At 43.1% G+C, this 18,934-nt stretch overlaps 1 protein-coding gene across 5 annotated transcripts in view; it reads right to left on the bottom strand.

The window, feature by feature from the left end:
* Nucleotides 1–18,934, bottom strand: part of Prune2 (prune homolog 2 with BCH domain) — a 350,442-nt gene that overhangs the window by 37,202 nt on the left and 294,306 nt on the right. For 3 of the 5 annotated variants that reach the window (XR_010066330.1, XR_010066327.1, XR_010066331.1), the window contains exons 17-18: nucleotides 17,212–17,368; nucleotides 3,940–4,019 (exon numbers count right to left, since the gene is read on the bottom strand). Coding sequence is in view for 1 of the 5 variants with exons in the window: in XM_063287018.1 (XP_063143088.1) it covers nucleotides 17,362–17,368 (7 nt within the window). In the remaining 4 variants the exon portion in view is untranslated. Of the gene's footprint in view, nucleotides 1–3,939; nucleotides 4,020–15,955; nucleotides 17,369–18,934 lie in introns of those variants that run through there. The other 2 variants (XR_010066329.1, XM_063287018.1) reach the window with 2 other exon arrangements.

Below are 18,934 nucleotides of genomic sequence, written 5' to 3'. Positions count from 1 at the left end.
CCCCATCCTTGTCCGGGAGAAGCTGACAGGAGGCAAAAGAGAGCCTCCTAGAGACAGTAACCAGCTGAGAACACAGAAATGCCAGCCACTGTTGTTTCAGAAAGCAGTGATTAGTTGTCATTTTAGCAGTTTTACCAAAAGACACCCTCCCAGCCTGCTTCCCGATGTCTTCCCTGTAGCCCAGTGTCCACAGGAAGGCCAACTTTATTAGTCCTCTTCTTGTGTGACTCTTCTAAAAGGCGAAAACATGTCCCAGGGATAGAAAACATCAAAGCAAGCCGAGCTGAAACAGATGTGGGGCTGTAAATGGTTTCTTTCCCTCGGTCGGGGGATCATGTTCTAGGGATGGATAATTAGGAAAGGTTACTGAGAACTCTAAAAGCTTAGTTTAAAAAGATGGAATGCTTACCGAGTGGCAGGACTGCATTGCCTTGCAGACACGAAGGAGCTACAGTTTTAGGAGTGAAAGCTCAGCACATCTCTTATACATAAAACAGAACAAATACAAACTGTCGTGTACGGGAAATGGACCAAGAGTTCAAGGCCACCCTTGGGTACATTATACAATCGAGGCCAACCTGTAGAACATGAAACCTTATCACAAATAGTCAAAGCCAAAGCTAACAAACCCGCAGCAAAATAACTAGACATTTGTGTGGGGGCCCACAGTCCCACCATTATGGCCTCACCACCATCTACCCAAACCTACAAGGCCCTCCTGTGACAGGGATTTCTGTAAGAACAAAATAATATTAATGGAGACTGTTGGCTGAGACCCTTCAGTATGCTGGGCTCCTGGTAGGTATACTCTCAGATTTTATATCCAAGACAATTCTGTTAAGGAGCTACAGTTTCCTTCCCATTTTACAGGTTCGGGAGGGTAAGGACCTTGGTAAGTACTCAGACTGGAGCAGATACTCCTTAACTCTATGATCAATTTCTGCCTAGTAGACCATTTTGAGAGCAAGTTTATGTCCACTACAAGTCACCTAGAATCTCGGCGGATTCTAAACTTGAGTTCCATAAAGCATCTTCACTGTAAATTGCCTCCAGTCTGGACAGATATTTGGGGAGAAAAGGGCAGAGTTTGGATTAAATAGCTCTTTCCAAGTGAGTATAGTCTCAGACACATGATGAAATTCTATTTTCCTCCCGTGTTGCCAAGACAGTTGGTTGGTTAGCTTATTTATTAATTATTTTTCTTTTTAATCCTAGTATAAACCAACCACACAAACAGTCACCTTAGCCTGAAATTCAGAGAGGGAATTACTTACCGAAGCAAAGTAAGATTAAATTTTATTCGAACAAATAAAAACGACCACAAACCCAGGAAACCTAGCGCTCTATGGAAACTTTGAAGCAATCTTTAACAGGGGAAGGGAAAAAAGCAAGCAGATGAGGATGTTGGTTCAGAAAGCAGAAACAATGTTTATTTCTTAGCTGCTTTAGTCACCAGCAAAGTTAGCATTGCCTTGGCTTTAACAGCTGATGAATTATGAAATAACAACATGTCAGATTTTGAAAATTCTGCCCAATGATGAGACAATTGTCTCTCAAGCAGTGCAGGCTGGCTTGGCAGCCTGCTGTCTTGTTGCTGTCTCTTTGGAACTTTGGAACAGCTTTGTGTATGGGGGTGGGGAGATACCAACCACCACCTTTCATATCACAGAACTTTTTTTCCAGGACCCAAGGACTGAGCCCAGGTCCCTGTGCTTGTAGCACATGTCTACTTCTGAGCTAAACCCTTAAGCTGCTATTTTCAGCCATATTTTTTGAGCAGCTAATTTTGTACCTGGAGCACTTCCAGTACATAGTTCCATCCATTTATGGTCCCATAGGTGCCCTAAACCAAAGCTTCTGCAGTTCCGGTTTCCTTGAGCAGCCTCATCTAACCTGGGTGTTCATAGACTGTGCTGGGTTTGTCTTGGTTGATTATTTTTAATGCAGTTTTTTATTTTGTCATTGAGTTGTTTATTAATTTCATATTACTTATCATTTTGCATTGCTTGAGGTAGAGGCTTACTTCACTTTACAGCCATCTCTGTGCATTCTCTGGTCTACTGCACCAATCCATTTCTTTACAATAGTCTATCAATCCTGTTATAGTGGCTCTATGTTCTTTTTCTTACATTATTGACTGTCTTTGTACATTTTACACAATTTTAAGGATCGTATTGGTGTTAGAAGAAGGCCCCTACTGGGGCCTGTGAATATTACTGACAAGACAAAGGAACTGTGTAGGTGTGATAAAGTGCACTGATTAGAGATGGGGAGGTGACTGAGAATGAGACATAATGATTCTTACCGAAAGCACACAGGAGGAGTCAAAGCAAGAAGAGTGGGCGGCGAGATGGCAGAAGCAGAGATTAAGTAAAACACTTGAGGACAGAGGGAGAGTCAAACACCCAGAATCCTGTACTGGAAACTGAAACAAAGAGAAAAGGAAAAGAAAAAAAAAAAAGCATATCCTCTCTTAGAGTCTCCAGAAAGAGCTAGGCTGACTGGCTCCTTTAGTAGGGGATATCAATCAGTTTTTCTGTTTCTAAAACATACTGCCCGAAATAATCAACTTACAAAGAAGAAAGGTTTGATTTGGTTTACAGTTTTGGAGCTTTCAGTCCATGTGCTGTGGGTTCTGTTGTTTTGGGTTATAACGAGGCACTACACTTTGCGGGCAGTGCAGAGAAAGCTGTTTACTTCATGACTTCTTGGCATGGCAGACAGGAGGCAAACAGAATAAACTAAGGTTTAAAGTTTATTTAGTAATATTCCCTTTAAAAATGTGTATGGTTCATTTGCCTGCATGTTTATTGATGTGCCATGTAGGCACAGACCAATATGAGCCAAAAGACACAAGTGGGTGCTGGGAATTGAACCCAAGTTCTCTGGAAGAGCAGCTAGTGCTCTTAGCTGCTTAGCCATTCTTCCAGCTCCAAGACTTTATTAGTAGTGTTCGGTCAGACAGTCAGTGTATATTTAAGTATGGTACGATAATAAATGTGTAATGATTACAGAGAATGTAGCACATGCTGCCCTGCTACCCTTACAGCATCCTCTCCAAATCCCAGATGAAGGATCACCCTGTTCCTACTTCTCATGGCTAGAGATTCGGCTTCGAGCGGGCTAGGAAGTCCTCAGAAGCACATCTAGTGGCAGACGTGGAACCTGGTCATTCTGCATTGAAGCCTGTGTTTGGCCACTGGGCCACCCTCTCCCATAGCTCGAGGCGGGAGTCCTGGTGCATGCTGGGACTACAGGCTTGAGCATCAACTTCAGGAGCGCAGGGAGCCCTGAACCCTTGTGCCTGGTACAGGAGCCGTGGCTTATGCTTCCTTAGTTTTCCTCCTTTGTGGAAGCTTCCTACTTCAAATTTCTTCTTGGAACGGGGGCGGGGATTGGGTGGGGGTAGAGTTACCAATTTCAACACTTAGAGGTAATATTTATTTTTTCAAAAAGGGGAGGGAAACTGTCTCTATAATAATCGACGGGAAACATGACGCTTTCCTTTCCTGGCCTCACCTGTGTCTATTTACTGTAAGGCTTTTCTGTGGTGACAGAGTCTGAAGAGTGTTTTGTCCTGTGTACCCTGGGTGTGGCTTTCCCTCCTTCAACTGTGTTAATTCATCCTGAACACTGCTTGGGAGGGATTTGTGTGTGTATTGGTACTTGATGAATGTCTTCCTTCCAGTGATACAGGAGTTTATTCTCTCTCTCTCTCTCTCTCTCTCTCTCTCTCTCTCTCTCTCTCTCTCTCTCTCTTTCTGCCCCTCTCCCTCTAACCTCTCCTCTCCCCACCCTTCCTCTCTTCTCCTCTCATGTATATGTGTGCGTATTCTTTTTTGTTTCTTTGTTTGTTTAAGGTAGGTTTCTACTATATACACCCAGGTGGTCTGGAGCTCAAACTGTAGGCTGGCCTCAACCATATAAAGACCTACCTACCTGTTTCTGCTTCCCAAGTGCTGGGATTAATGGTGTGAACCACCAGGCTTGGATTTTTCTGTTTTTCTTAAAGCCGGCACCTAGAGGATGAGGGTAAATTAGAGTTTTAGTCTGAACAGGGTTCTGAGTTAGATCCCTAGCCCCTAAAATGAACAGTCTGGAATGGTTGAATCCCCTGGATAGATGAGTGAGGTTCTTCTAAAGACAGGGATATTCTTTTACTGAGGCACAATACACTTGTTAAAATCTCTAAGTTAGAGCCAGGGAGATGGCTTTGGGTTAAGGGCACTTGAGCTTGGTCCCTGGATCCCACAGTGGAAAGAGAGAATTAACTCCTGAAAATTCTCCTTGGTATGTGTGTCCAAGCTCAGATTCAGACACAGACACAGACACAGACACAGACACAGACACAGACACAGACACAGACACAGACACAGACACAGACACAGACACAGACACAGACACACACACACACAGACACACACACACACAGACACACACAGGCCACCACCACCACTACCACCACCACCACCACCACCACCATCACCACCACCACCACCACCACCACAACAACAATAATAATAATAATGCTTTCTAAATCTGTGAATTAACATGGCTACATCATAATTGGTAGACTCTGGGACCCTTTTCCAGTTTCACCTACCGTGAGTATTGCAGCAAATGAGTTCCTTGAGAATTTCCTGTTGTATTACATTCAAAATCCCTATAACTTCCTGCAGTGTGCAAGAATTAGTTTCTGGCTAGCCCTGGGCTTTTCAGACCCTCAAAGTATGTCCTCAGGAACCCCATCATTGGAATATTAGTGAGGAAACACTGTATGAAGGAAACGAGTGCGTTGCAGAAGCGCTATACTGCTGTGTTTTGTGTGACGTATGCAGTCTACAGGCACAGGAGCTGTTCCCACAGGCTTGAGTTTGTACACACAGAGTATGTAGAACTTTTCTGACCTATGAATGGAATCCTTTTCCCTGGAGAAAGTATTAGCCTATTGCATTCAGATTATTCTCATGTGCCCAAAATACTACAAGAAGGCCCTAGAGAACTTCATAGCAAAGGTTAATGCTTTTCAGAGTATTAACAACTACTGACAGCAAGACTGAGTTCATTTCATCCACTGCAGATATATGTATCCAGTATACACTGTCCAGTGCATCCTGAGACAGTATTGTGTGAGTGAACTCCATTGAGAGCCATTCCCCATCCACCCAATGCTGGGGAAACTGCATTTTACTTAGCAGGTTTTTTTTTTCCCCCTGAAACCTGAAAAAAAAGTATCATAGGAGTCCAAATTTGGGGATATGGAATGCTTGATCAATCAGTTCTATCCAGTTTATACTAGAAATACTTCTTCATTTTAATAACGTTACACATGTGACTGAAAATCTCCAATATGCTAACAGAACAACATTGAGTAATTCAGTGATTGAATTGCTAATCCACTGCTCATGGCAATATGAGAAAACCTCTTTTCTGTATGCCTTCTTTTTTTATTTTTTAGTACAGGATGATTTTTTAAAATAGATTTGATAACTTGACAGGAAGAAAGATGAATAATCATAGCATTTTTCATGAAAAATTTCTTGTGTCTAATGATTAAGAAAAAAATAAGCTTATTGAAACAAAAATTAGCGGCTAAAACTTTTCTTGGCCTTTCTGAGTTTCATGTTGTATCTGGGACCTTTGAGTAATGCAACTACACATGAATTGGATTTGAAGTTTATTTACATATTGTATACATATTTGTGTGTTTATGCATTTATTAGATTGGCCTGGCAGAGGTTACAAGTCCCACCATGGCAGTAGAAGAGTTAGGGACTGGAAAGCCAAGATTTGGCTCAATCCAGGCTGGCGGAAGTCTCTCAGTAGGTGGAGTAGTTCCTACTCAGAGTCTAAAGCCTGAGGGCCCTGGGCCTGTAAGTGCCAAAAGAAGGAAGGGACTGCACATCTCTCCTGTGATCTTCTTCCATCAGAACCCCTAGCCGATTTGATTACTCACCCACATCAGAGCAGATTTACACCCTCAGTTTCCTGACTCAAACAGCAACCTTCCCCGGAAACACCCTTATAGATGAAACCAGAAGGATGCCTTGTTAGCTTTCCAAGCTCCCCACAAGCCAGTCATGGTGATACCTAAAGTCAAGCCCCCTAAAGACTTTCATAGATCGCATGCAGACTAGTGGTTTGGAGGAGTCAGTCTGCTCACCTCATGCTTGCTTTGTGAGTCCACAACTAAATTTCCCCCAGCACTCTGGTCACTTGATTATAGACTGTCTGCCACGTACTCTGTGCCTCTAGGAAACTACTCTTTTTATAGTTACTCCAATTGCAGATTTTTCTTCTATAAAAATATCTTGTGGGGCAGAGTCTACGCAAGTATCTCATACTTCATTAGAGTCTCTATTGATAGATTTATGTTGCCAAGGGCTGGTGGATTTCTATGAAGCCAGATGACTCTAAGACATGGTGGTGTCCCAGTGTTAGATGGTCAGTCTAGTTTCTATGCTTTTTGGTTTTTTTTCTTGCCTTGCTCTTGAGAGCAAAGTTTTACTCTGCATCCTTGCCTCAGCTTTGAGATTTTCCTCCAAAGAATGCCGGTTTCTTTGTGGGGAGTTGCATCTTCTAGAGGCTAACACTAAGGCTGTGCCCACTACTACTACTGGGGCTTCTCTTACTATAGACAAAGCTGGGGATATAACTGTACTCAAGTTTGTAGCTGTGCACATGCCTGTGTATCCATAGGCATACATGCATTTTTACATGTTTTTGGGTCTTTTCTATGGTGGTTAGCCTTCATTATTAACTTGACTCGACATAGAATTTCCGAAGACATTGAGCCACATCTGCAGGAGTATCTAGAAGTTTCTAGGGAACTACCCGAAGAAGGAAGAACCACACTGAATATAAGAGGTACCATCCTCCTGGGACAGGAGCCAAAGGGGGGAAGGAGTTGAACTCTGGGTAAATGCAGTATTCATGCTTCCTGATGGCTGTGATGTAAGTTCAAGTGTAAGTGTGACGTAAGGCTCCTCCACACTCTCCCACCACTGTGGACTGACTCCCTTAGGCTAGGCAGACCATGTCTCAGCAAACAACAAACAGACAAGATTCTGGAAGAGACAATGGGGAAAAACATGCAGACCTTTTTCCAAAGCAGAAGTGGTTCAAGGTGGGAGTGTTAGTTAGTTTAGTTCCTAGTTTAGTGTTAGTTTAGTTCCTAAACTAAGAAGTGTTAGGAAAAGGGGAGGGGGAGACATTACACAGAAGTGGTCAGTGTGATTGACATGGCTCTGTGAGCTGGGTGATGGAAATGGCTGACTCCTAGCCTGCTCAAACCTGGCTTGCTGCTGATGGATTTCAGAGTTCTTCGCTCACTCGTGCTGGAGCCAGCTGGGCATGGCTGTGTGGATGAATGTCAGCTGGATGACATTGCTAATCTTTACTCAAACGTTCCCTGCTTTTGGGAACAGTTACTGTAGGCAGAGGATGGTAGCTGTTCCCAACCAAACATCAGCCATACAATAAAAGCCTGCAGAGCAAAACTTAGCAAAAAGTTTCATATTCACTCAGATAGAAAATTTACAGATTAAGAATAGCAGCTCGAAATGTGTAATCTTTTTTTTCAGTTTTCTGTTGAAAAAGGCACTAAAATGACAGTAAAAGACTTGTTTTCTGGAAACTCATGCATGCAGCGAGACTGTGTGTGTGGAGGAAATAGACGAGAAAGATTGGAGCGTTCGTACGTGAGGGGAGAGTGGGAATGACAGAGACTCAATGAACTGAAGCCCAAGCTGGCAGGACAGAGAATGAGTCACTTGTCAGTTTGTACCCTAGAAGCAAGAGCAGGATGTACAGGACTCAGTGTCACCAGATACTGAAACAAAAGCTACTGGGCAAACAGGTGGAAGCCTTATATTAAAGATCCCTTCTAAGGTCTTGAAGATGTCTTTTGTGGAAATTCATTCAGCCTCTGACTATGTTGTCTAGTGTGGTAAATGTGTGCTACCTATGCCCTCTGAAAGACATCAGATCACAAAGCTTCAGTGAGGAATAAAATGTAAAATATCCTGGCCTGGCCAGGCAAGATAGGTGATCAGTAAAAGCAGTTGCCACCAAGCCTGATGGCCTGAGTTTGATGCTTGGGACCCACATGGTAGGGGAAGAGAACAATTCCTAATATTATTTCTTATCTCCACAACACACACACACACACACACACACACACACACACACACACACACACACACACTACTTGTAAGAATAAAAAGTAAGATAAGCATTTGGGCATAGGCTTCTGCCTAGTACGCCCTCAGTCAATCCTCAGTACTGCAGTCAACAAACAAAACACTGATAAAAAAACAAATAAAATAACAATCCTATGTTGAAGCACTATTATATTTGGTCATCTGGATTGGATAAAGCATGATTACACTTAACTGCTATTTCTTTTTTAGTTTTAATTTAGAGATAGAGTCTCCTGTAGCCCAGGTTGACCTTGAACCAGATACGTAGTAGAAGATATCCTTGGACTTCTGATCTTCCAGCCTCTACCTTTCAAGTGTTGGGATTATAGGTGGATGCCATACACAGTTTTTAAGGTGTTAGGGATAAATCCCAAGGCTTTGTGAATGTCAACCAAATTCTCTATTAACTGAACTGTATCCATTGGTCTATTTTTAACTCAAATTTAAAACTATTTCTATAACTCATGCTACATTTCAAGCAGAACATGAAGCTCTAGAGTGTATTGGCTAATGGTGACTTCGGGTCAAGGGCATAGGTGAAGAGTTTCAATACTAAGTATGGGGTGGTCAAATAAAAGGTAAAGTTAGCTATGGAGACCCAGTGATTGTGGCTTCTTGACAGCTAGGTCAAAGATGGAGATATTTGACGGAGGAGAAGCTAATCAATCTAAGAAAGCCTTAACATTTCAAGTCAGACATGACAGCTCTTGAACCTGTCTCTTTGACATTGATGACTGCCCATAAATCCCCGAGCTCTGCAAAATCCTGCTCAATCAATAGAATGCCCCTTTCAGCCAGTGGACAGGCACACATCAGCAGGCGCATGTGTTTTGAGGTGGTCAATGCAGAGAGTTGGCACTGTCTCCCAGAGTTTGCTGCGGCATTGGGCTTCTATCCCTCACAAGCTTCCAGTTCTTTCCTTCTCACTTTTCCATCTCCCTCTGAGAGTCTCCTGAGATCACCTTTAAAATAAATTACCTGAACTGGATGGCCTGCTTCTGGATCTACCATGATGGAGCCTGAGCCCAAACACTCCAACAAACATACACTCAAAGAAACTCTCTGAAGATTCAGAGGCTAACACAGTTTGAGGGCTACATTTACGGTAAAGACAGGTTCTGAGCTCAATTCCCAACATTGTAATAAATGAATAAATAGGTGAGTGAGTGAATGAATGGATGAATGAATGAATGATATAAAAACAACTACCTATGGCTTATGCTTCATGCTGCCTTGGTTCATGGAAATAACGTTGAGTCATAGCATAGTACTAAATGTGCAGAGGGAGCTTGCAGGTTTTGCTCCTCTCACTGAAGCTCACCAGGATATGGGACTACACTTGTCTGAAGATTAGAACCAGCCATATTCTGAGCACACAATAGGTGCCCCTCACTGTCCCACATCCTGTGCTAGATTACATGGGTTAAAGCCAGTAGTCCACTGGCTAAGTGTGACAGCAACTCTTTTGTTAAAGGAAAACCCAGCTTTAATTCACTTTGGGTTATTTCTCTCCTCAGTCTATCTCATATCCCAGGATCAGCAAGCCAAGCCCCAAAGGCAGCCATCTCATGATCGGAACTGAAACTGCTCACCCCACCCCGAAACAGTAACAACTTCCCTTGCCTCAGCAAATTCCCAATCACCAGACCTGATACAATGATCAACCAGAGCACGGTTTAGCCAAGTCTGTTGCACTAAACTTCTTCCCTTGTACAAACCTGGAGTCATGTCCTGGAGTTGTTGGGCTGTTGGTGACACTGATATAAATTTTCTTTCTTTATCACTGTCCCTTATTTCTGTGCTGTTGGCATTTTCTGGAATGAGTGGTCAGAGCTGGGGGTTCCCCACTGAACCAGGCTTTTAGCCTAGGACTCCAGGACACAAGGAGACACATTCAAAGGGAAGAGACAGAAAGTTGGGGCAATTTTGTTATGTGGTGGACAGAACCTTCATGACAGACCGAGGGACCCAGAGTGACCCTGAAATAAGCAAGCTGGGAAAACAGCAAGAAGAAGCAGTCCTGGAAATCCAGCTGGGGGCTGCAGAAGAAAAGGCATCCCCCAGAGGGAAGATGTCCCATGTATTTTATGACCTGCTGACCTCTATGCTATCTTGGTCAGAGACCACACTAGATTCTAGGCCTTTTAGCTGTAGAGCCCACCTTCTTGGTCACATGTACTTTGCACAATTGCTGCCTGGAACCATTTTCCAGATTCTAATGTGTTTAAACATGCTTACAATACACTGCCTGGGCATGAGACTCTACAAGTCTGATCTAGTTGGAATAAGTCAATAGCTTTTGAGAGAGCTGTAGTGAGGGTCACAGGCAAAAGGATCCAGGAATGGGGCTGGAAAAGAGCCAGCTCACTTCGTGCAAGACTTGGTTTACAGTGCTAAGGAGAATGACCTAACAACATCAGAGTGTCACTGGAAGGCTCACAGTGATGCCACCTGGAGAGGATCCTCTTCTGTGTTCTCTCTGCTGTGAGTTTCAGTGTAAAAACCTCCCATTTTTGTGGTCTCTCTAGAGCAGCAGTTCTCAACCTGTGGGTTGCGACTCCTTTGGGGGGTCAAACAACCCTTTCACAAGGGTTGCATATCAGAAATCCTGCATATCAATACTTACATTGTAATTCATAACAGTAGCAAAATGACAGTTACAAAGTATCAACAAAAATGATGTTATGGGTGGGGGCCAATAATAGCAACGAGGAGCTGTATTAAAGGGTTGCAGCATTAGGAAGGTTGAGAACCATTGCTCTAGAGAGGTGGGATGACTCTTCCTCTGGATCTTTTGAAAAGGTAATTATCTTGGACAGTGAACACAGATGCAGCAGGTGTGTGTGTGTGTGTGTGTGTGTGTGTGTGTGTGTGTGTGTGTAGCCACTCCTGGCCATGCACACACAGCCCATTTTTGCATTCTCCCAGCATCTTCATGTGGCCAAGAGAATGATAAACGGCTGAACTGACTTCTACAGTTTCATTTGATCCTGGCTAATGTGCTATTTTCCAAATTAGTGTATGGTCTTAGAACAGTGACCTGAGGGTTATTTCTAGAAAGCACTAAGAAGGGATCATTAGGAGAATGCCATTTCTTTGTAAAGTTATAAGAGTTAGACAAAGGTCTTATGATGTCCATAAACCACTGACAGACGTGAGGGTAGGTGGGGGATCTGGGAGGAGAGACAGAGAAGTATATATAGGAAGTCCTTTAAAGAGTATGTTGGGGAGGGTAGGGGCTGGAGAGATGGCTCAGTGGTTAAGAGCACTGACTGCTCTTCCAGAGGTCCTGAGTTCAATTCCCAGCAACCACATGGTGGCTTATAAACCATCTCTAGTGGGATCCAACACCCTCTTTTAGTGTGTCTGAAGACATCTACAGTGTACTCACATACATTAAAAAAATCAAATAATTTTTTTAAAAAAGAGTATGTCAGGAGCCTGGTAGGGCCTCCTGGCTTTTCTCTTGCTAGTAAAAACACCAGGTAGTGGTTGTGCCATCAAAAGATGGGAATCTCCATGTTCAGAACACTTAGACGTCACACTAAGCTAATGGGAGGATGTGTGACCTGCCGAGCAGCATGGTCTAGACTTTTATTCCAAACCAAGTTATAGAGTAGAGCCAGGGTTGGGAATGTTGGGGACACAAAGTTATCCACAGATTACTAGGAAAACCAGGAATGCTAAACAGGAGTGTTTCCTCAGTAGGGGGCATAAAATACCTGTGTTCCACCCAGAAAGCTGAGTGTGGATATAGTTAGTGGTCTGGTGACCCTATGGTACCCATCCCCCTAACTCCCACCCAAACGTTTATTCCAGACTCTCCCTAGACATTTATCTTCAGCTTTCAGTTAATAAACCCATCTTTAGGGAAGATGTCATGTGTATTTTATGACCTCTATGCTGACCTCTATGCTATCTTGGTCAGAGGTCGAATTTTAGAGATATGTTATATCTTAATGTCCTGTACCCAAATCTGTGTTCATTTGCTCAGACTCTCTAACAAAAAGCAGCAAATTGAAAGGCTTCAAACAAACAAACAAACAAACAAACCCAGAAACCTATTTTGTCAAAAAGGCTAGAAATACAAAGTCAAGGAGTAGGTAGAGCCACACCCATCTGAAGCTCCAGATCAAATCCTTCTCTTCCTAACTGCTGCTGGTGATTGACAACCTACTTCTCCAATCAGTGACTTCATTTCCTAACTGTTGCTGGTAATTGATAACTTACACCTTCAATCAGTGTCCCCATTTTATATGATGATCTCTTGTCTGAGTATTTGGGTCAAGTTTCTCTTTTTATGAGGATGGCAATCACATGGGATTAGGATCTACCCTAGTGATTGCATTTGGAGACAGTTTCCCATTGAAGTTACATCATGGGTTCTGAAGGGTAAACCTTCAACATCATTTTTAGATGTAGATAGTTGTCACAGTTCAACATGTGATGGTAGATGGTCATAACAGATGTTTGCATGTTGGTGTGACATTAGCCAGATCAAGACAGAAAGCATCTCCAACACCAAAAGACTCCCTCAGCCCCTATCCTCCCATCATCCCCCAGTACACCGTTTGTTCTGAACACAGCAGCCTTGCTTTGTGTGCATGATTTATATTTCATTCATTATCATTAAGAACCAAAATAGAAAGAATTTTTTCTAATCATCATCAATTCTAGGAATGCTTTTATCATGGCAGAAGGAGGGTTTATAACAAGGAATTTGAAAATATTTTATTTTAAATTGTGTTTATGTGGTGTGTGTGTGTGTGTGTGTGTGTGCGCGCGCGCACACGTGCATGTGTGCAAGTGAGTGCAGTGTCCACAGAGGTCATACTCAATTTGAGGCTAGGAATTGAAGTTTGGTCTTGTAGAAGAGCAGCACTCACTATTATCCACTAAGTCATCTCTCCAGTTCCAAAAATTGATTTTTGGAGAGAATATCTAGATAGTATGTTTGTACTAAAACACTAGAAGAATAAATAGTAACAACTAGAACAGTCATGTTGTCAGTGATAACCTGTGTTTCCAAGACTGGACTTTGAGCTACTCAAGGCAGAAGTCCACCGAGACTTTGTACTTTGAAAACAGTGTATTTGACCGGGGCAGTAGTGACGCACGCCTTTGATCTCGGCACTGGGGAGACAGAGACAGGTTGACTTCTGAGTTCTAGGCCAGGCTAGTCTACAGAGCGAGGGACAGGACAGCCAAGACTACAGAGAGAAACTATGTTTTGAAAATCCAAAGTCAAAAAGCACAATAAAACAAAAATATTATTTATTTGTTCATGTATGTATGTACCTACCGATCTATCATCTATCTATCTATCTATCTATCTATCTATCTATCTATCTATCTATCTATCATCAATCGTTTCTTTATCTATTGAATCAGGATCTTTCTCTGTCACCCTGGCTGGCCTATTTCATCTTACAAGTGCTGGGATTACAGGAGTGAGCTGCCTCATTCTAGCTAAAACAGTATACATTTGGGGTCTTAGGCAACCTCCAAGCACTATGTCACTTATTCATGGACATAATTTTATTAATTTTGTACCATAAAAACCTTTTGGGAAAGTATGCCATATATATATATAAAGATTATATATATAAAGATATATATATATATGTATATATATATAAAGATTATATATATATAAAGATATATATATATATATATATATATATATAAAGATTAACTAGGACATAGCATGTTTGCCTTGCAAATAGCTGACCCCCCAGCTAATAAATGAGTCCTGAACTCCAACAAAGGTCTTTGGATTCTCAGATTAGCATTTGGTTCAGAAAATATTTGATGTGTGACCATTTTGGTCCTCATACCACATTGTCTTTGCTTTCAAAAGAATGAATAATTAATCATCCTTGGAGAAACCTCAGTAAAAAAGATAGTTTTAATGCAATGCTCTCAGAGAAGGTAATCTCTAGGTCACTTGGAATGGGGGATGGTTCAGATACGGAAGGAAAGAATGAACAAGAGATGGGCAGAAAGGATGAGCAGAAAAGTCAGGAAACATGGGGGAGAGTCAAGCAGGTGACAGCACTGGGCCTGAAGTGCAACTCAGGTTGTAGCTGGAGCCGAGTCAAAAGCAGGATTGAGACAGTGAAGAAATCTATGCCACGATCACAGTGGTTTTCCTGAGGTGACACACTCATTCCTCACAGACGTCTTTGAGAAGACACATGCTCTTGCTAACCTATGCCATGCTATACTATGCTATTTTGCAGGGTAGGAGTCCTCCAGCTCACCTCAGACTCCAGTGTCCCCTATGCATTAACATACTGTTCAGCGACTTTTGAGTGTATGACATCCATGAAGGAGATGAGGTGTCACCGCAGCATTTTACGGAACATAGTTCATGGACTTGCATGTGAAGAAGCAGCTTGGGAGAGGAGTTGAACGTGTACATCTGAGGAAGGGTGATCAGTTAAGAGTTTCAAGCAATGCAAGGTAAGTTCTAGAAGTAGTAGGCATGGGAAGGTGTGGGAGGGGAGGAAAGGTCATTCTTGAGAAGAAGTTGAAGATACAATCGCTAACAGCTGGTGAGTCACTGGAGGCCAAGAGGTGAGATGTGGTTTGCCTTCTCAGCCGTCACAGCTATGCATGCCTGCACGCAATTGCTCGGCTGCTTCTAACTCACCGACACACTGAGTTTGGCGTGCTGTCTGAGACACAGAAATTGGAAGACAACAAGGAACCAGGTGAGAAATGAAGGGGTCATTTGTTAATCTAGAAGAGAGAATTCCCTATTTCCTCTTCTCCCCATTTCCCGCTGTCTTTTCTAGTTCTGGGCCTGTTCATGCAGAAAGAGTACCATCTATTTTTGGGTTGAAGATTCCTGTAAGGACCCAAGGAAGCTTCCTCAGAGAGGTAGGGAGTAAAGAGTTTATCAAGAGTAGCATTGTGTTGCGTATTTAAAATGTGCCTTTAGATATTAGCCAAAGGGCCTGTGCCAAGGGCCTGTGCTGTTTCACTAGACAAGAATGTCAGAAAGTATTAACCGCAGCCTCACCTTCGACTGCTGCCTAAGACTGCTCCCCTACAGAGAGAGACCTTCTGTAGAGGGTAGCTAAACCTGCTTCCTTGTTCAGCTGTGTACTCTAAAACCACCTCCTCATAAAGCAGGCTGTAAAATAGACATGCTGAGTTTCTAGGCTCCTGGTTGGTCTCCACCAAAGCACAGCCAGCTCTCTGTATGTGTGTCTATACACACGTGTGTGTCTGCCCTTTCTTCATTACCTCGTTGCCCAAGACAGGTTAAATCCGAAGCTGTGCACTTGCAAAAATTGGCTCTTGAAATGCAACTGTGGGTACCTAATAGGCACACAGCAAATACTAGTCTATTTTGATATTGCTTTGGGATCATGTTTAACTAAGTGGATGTTGATACATTCTCCTTGATCCCTACATTTAGTGATCAATGGTAAATCTTAGTGAAGTTGAGTACAAACCAGTATGTCTCTGCGGTCCAATGCTCCTACATGGGAGTGTGGGGGATGGGAGGTTGTGAAGCTGCTTTGTGGGGTTTGAAAATGACTAAATGGAGTTAAACACGCTCTGTATCAGGGCATCGTGGCTGCAAAATCACATGATTGACTCAAAGAAACAAAACCAGAAATGTAGGGAAAGAGTGTGGCATAACTCAGAAGATCCCAGAGAAGTCAGATATTTAAATGAGAATGGGTGAGGTGGCGGAAGGCAGAGCCTGAAGCAAGGATTTCATGTCAGTCTTGACTTGGTTACTTCCTGGAAACTCTTTATTCTGTATGGAATTGTTTAGCACTGTGTTTGAAGTTCATGAACAATTCAGCCTGGATGAACTCAGTTACAAGTCTTCCCTTCACTGTGTAGTTATTGAAAGAGTAAGTACTTTGGGTAAGAATTCTTCATGCATTAGTGAACTTTCTTCGAGGGAGAGTTGGTACATGCTGTGCAGGCTGAATTATGTACCTTGTCGCCATGGCAGTTTATGACCATATCACTCTGAATGTGTTTGATTTTGTCTGTACTCAGCTCTTATGGAGAGAAATGTTTGGCTTCAGGACAATTGGACTAAAGGGCTACTATCCATCTGCTAAGGGGTTTTAAACCTTGGCACAATTGATATTTTGGGCAGGATGATTCCTTTGTGGCTTACCTCATGTATCACAGAATGTTTAATAATACCCTGGCTTCTACCAAACACATATAGAGGAGAGGATAATTGTACCTCAGTTTCCAAGGCAGCTTAGAGAGCAACTGATCCATTAGCCTCCTTGCCTTGGAGAAACAATTTCCCTCAGATTCCCAAAAAGACTTTGCAAAGTTATTTGGTAAGGAAAGAGTGGAGTTGATGGGGTCTGTGGAGCAAAGAAGAGGAGGAAAAAATAGGGGTCTAGAGAGGGACACAAGCAAAAGAAGTAAAAGTGTCACAGATGAAGGGGGACCTGTGACACTGCATGCTCATGACCCCAGGCTGTAGCTCCCATACAGACCTGAGGCCTATGCAGAAAATGAGCCACTCTTCCGTGCCAAGAGCAGAGGCCAGACTTTGGGCAATGGCTTGCCCTTTAGAACAACAACTGTCCTGATCCTTCTTACCAAGTTCTATGTGCCTCTGGCTGTCAGACATGCACACATGTTCTCACTGCTTCCTCTTCGAAAGCCAACAAGGAAGGAGATAATATTAGTCCTAATTTGTTAGATTAAGCTATTGAGGGTGAAGGAGAAATCGAACTCTTTCAGGTGCACACACAAGATTTGGCTGTGGTGTCTGTTGGTTTGTTCGTTTGTTGTAGTTTTAATTGAGGGACTGGGGATGCAACCCAGAGTTTGACACAGGCTAACATGTGTTTTGTTGTGGAACTTTAACTCCGAAAGGATTTGAGTGAGACTGAGTAGCCAACCTTCCTGTGCTCCATTGAGATTAGAATGGGTGAAGTGATGGTCTTCATCTCGTGTTGCAGTGCAGGAACAGGTGGATCTCTGTGCCTCCAGCTTTGGAAGCAAGACTGACCTTGAACCCAATGCTGGTCTGCTTTGGAAAGGCAGCTGGTCCCTGGAAAAGCATCCCAGTCTCCAGCTGGTGCATTAGCTTGCCGATTCATCTCCTCTCTCCCTTGGCCTGCAGGTCAGCAGGCTACTCGATAGCACCTTGGCCAGAGACTCAATGGCTAAGGAAAGGAGAAGAAGGGAAACTTAGCTCAACTTTTGTTACCTGAGGCGGCAGCTGAAACCAATGCCCACAAAGGGAGTTTTGTGTTTCCCATGAATTTAAAATGTTCCCGTCACTCATGCTATCAAACGTCCTAAGCTGGTGATTAAGGGAAGAATGACATCATTGTGCAAGCAGAGGAGTTTATGAGGAAAAGATGACCGAACACATTTAGTACATTAAAACCTTAACATCAAGGATTGCAAGGGGAGAGCAGTCTCCATCCTCGCTCCTGCCTTGATTGGCACGTAAAGGAGATGTATGGGAAAAAAGAGCCATGAAAGGCTGCAGATCTACAAGGGTCTGAGTCATAACTTCACAGCCTCTGTGTAGTTTCTTCTCCCCTGAGGCCTACATTGTCTTTGTTTTGTTCTTTCCAGTTTGGTTCAGGGTGCATAGAAAGGAAGAAAGAAAGAGAGGGGGGGAGAGATATGGAGGGATGGAGGGAGGGAGGAAGGGAAGAAAGAAAGAAAAGAAAAAGCAAGACAACCCCCCAAAAACAAACAAATAAACAAGTGTTCTTTTTTTTTTTTTCCAGAGCTGGGGACCAACCCCAGGGCCTTGTGCTTGCTAGGCAAGCGCTCTACCGCTGAGCTAAATCCCCAGCCCCTGAACAAGTGTTCTTAATATCAAGATACTGAGGGTGACCCCATGGGAAGACCAGCAGTCTCAACTAACTTGGACCCCCCCCTAAGATCGCTCAGACACTGAGTCACCAACGAGGCACCACACACTACTGATATGAGGTCCTCAAAACATATATAGCAGAGGACTGCCTTGGACTGGCTTCAATGGGAGAAACACCTAACCCTTGAGAGAATTGAGGTTACAGGGAGTGGGGCAGTCTGTTGGGATACGGGGCATTGGGGACATCCTCTTGGAGACAGCGGAGGAGGTACGGGATGAAGAACTGTCAGAGGGTAGACTGGGAGGCAGGTAACAACTGGACTATTAATAATAATAATAATAACATCGAGATGCCCTTATGCCAGAAAGGTACAGGCAGATTAAAAGCAACCATTGAGGAAGCAGTGGCTCCTTGTAGACTTGGTTATTGATGGGCTTTTGATAAATAAATAAGAAACTTATTCCCTAAAAAGGAAAACAGGTGTCTTTTCAAAACTTGTCTCATTTCTCTCTCTCTCTCTCTCTCTCTCTCTCTCTCTCTCTCTCTCTCTCTCTCTCTCTCTCTCCCTTTCCTTTTAAAGTTTACTGCCTCACAGAACTTGGACTACTTTTGCTGTTTTACCAGTGGTCTCTGTTTGGACCAGATATTTCTAGATTCTTGATGTCCCATTCAAAGAGTTGAAGATACTCACACAAATGTGTGTGCATAGTAGCAAGGATTTTTTATTTGGAAGCAAAGCAAAACCCTAGGCAAGATTCTCTGCAAGAAAGTACCAAGACTTCCTCAGAAGCTCCTGGCTACTGACCAGAGTTTCCTCTTCCTAGGTCCAGGACTTGGTTGCTAGGCATGGAGTGTGAGTGGTCTTCTGTTTTGATTGACAGGCTTGAGTTATGGAAA

Source organism: Rattus norvegicus, chromosome 1 (assembly GCF_036323735.1).
Source record: "Rattus norvegicus strain BN/NHsdMcwi chromosome 1, GRCr8, whole genome shotgun sequence".
Lineage (NCBI taxonomy): Eukaryota > Metazoa > Chordata > Mammalia > Rodentia > Muridae > Rattus > Rattus norvegicus.
This window is presented reverse-complemented; position numbering and strand designations above follow the sequence as displayed.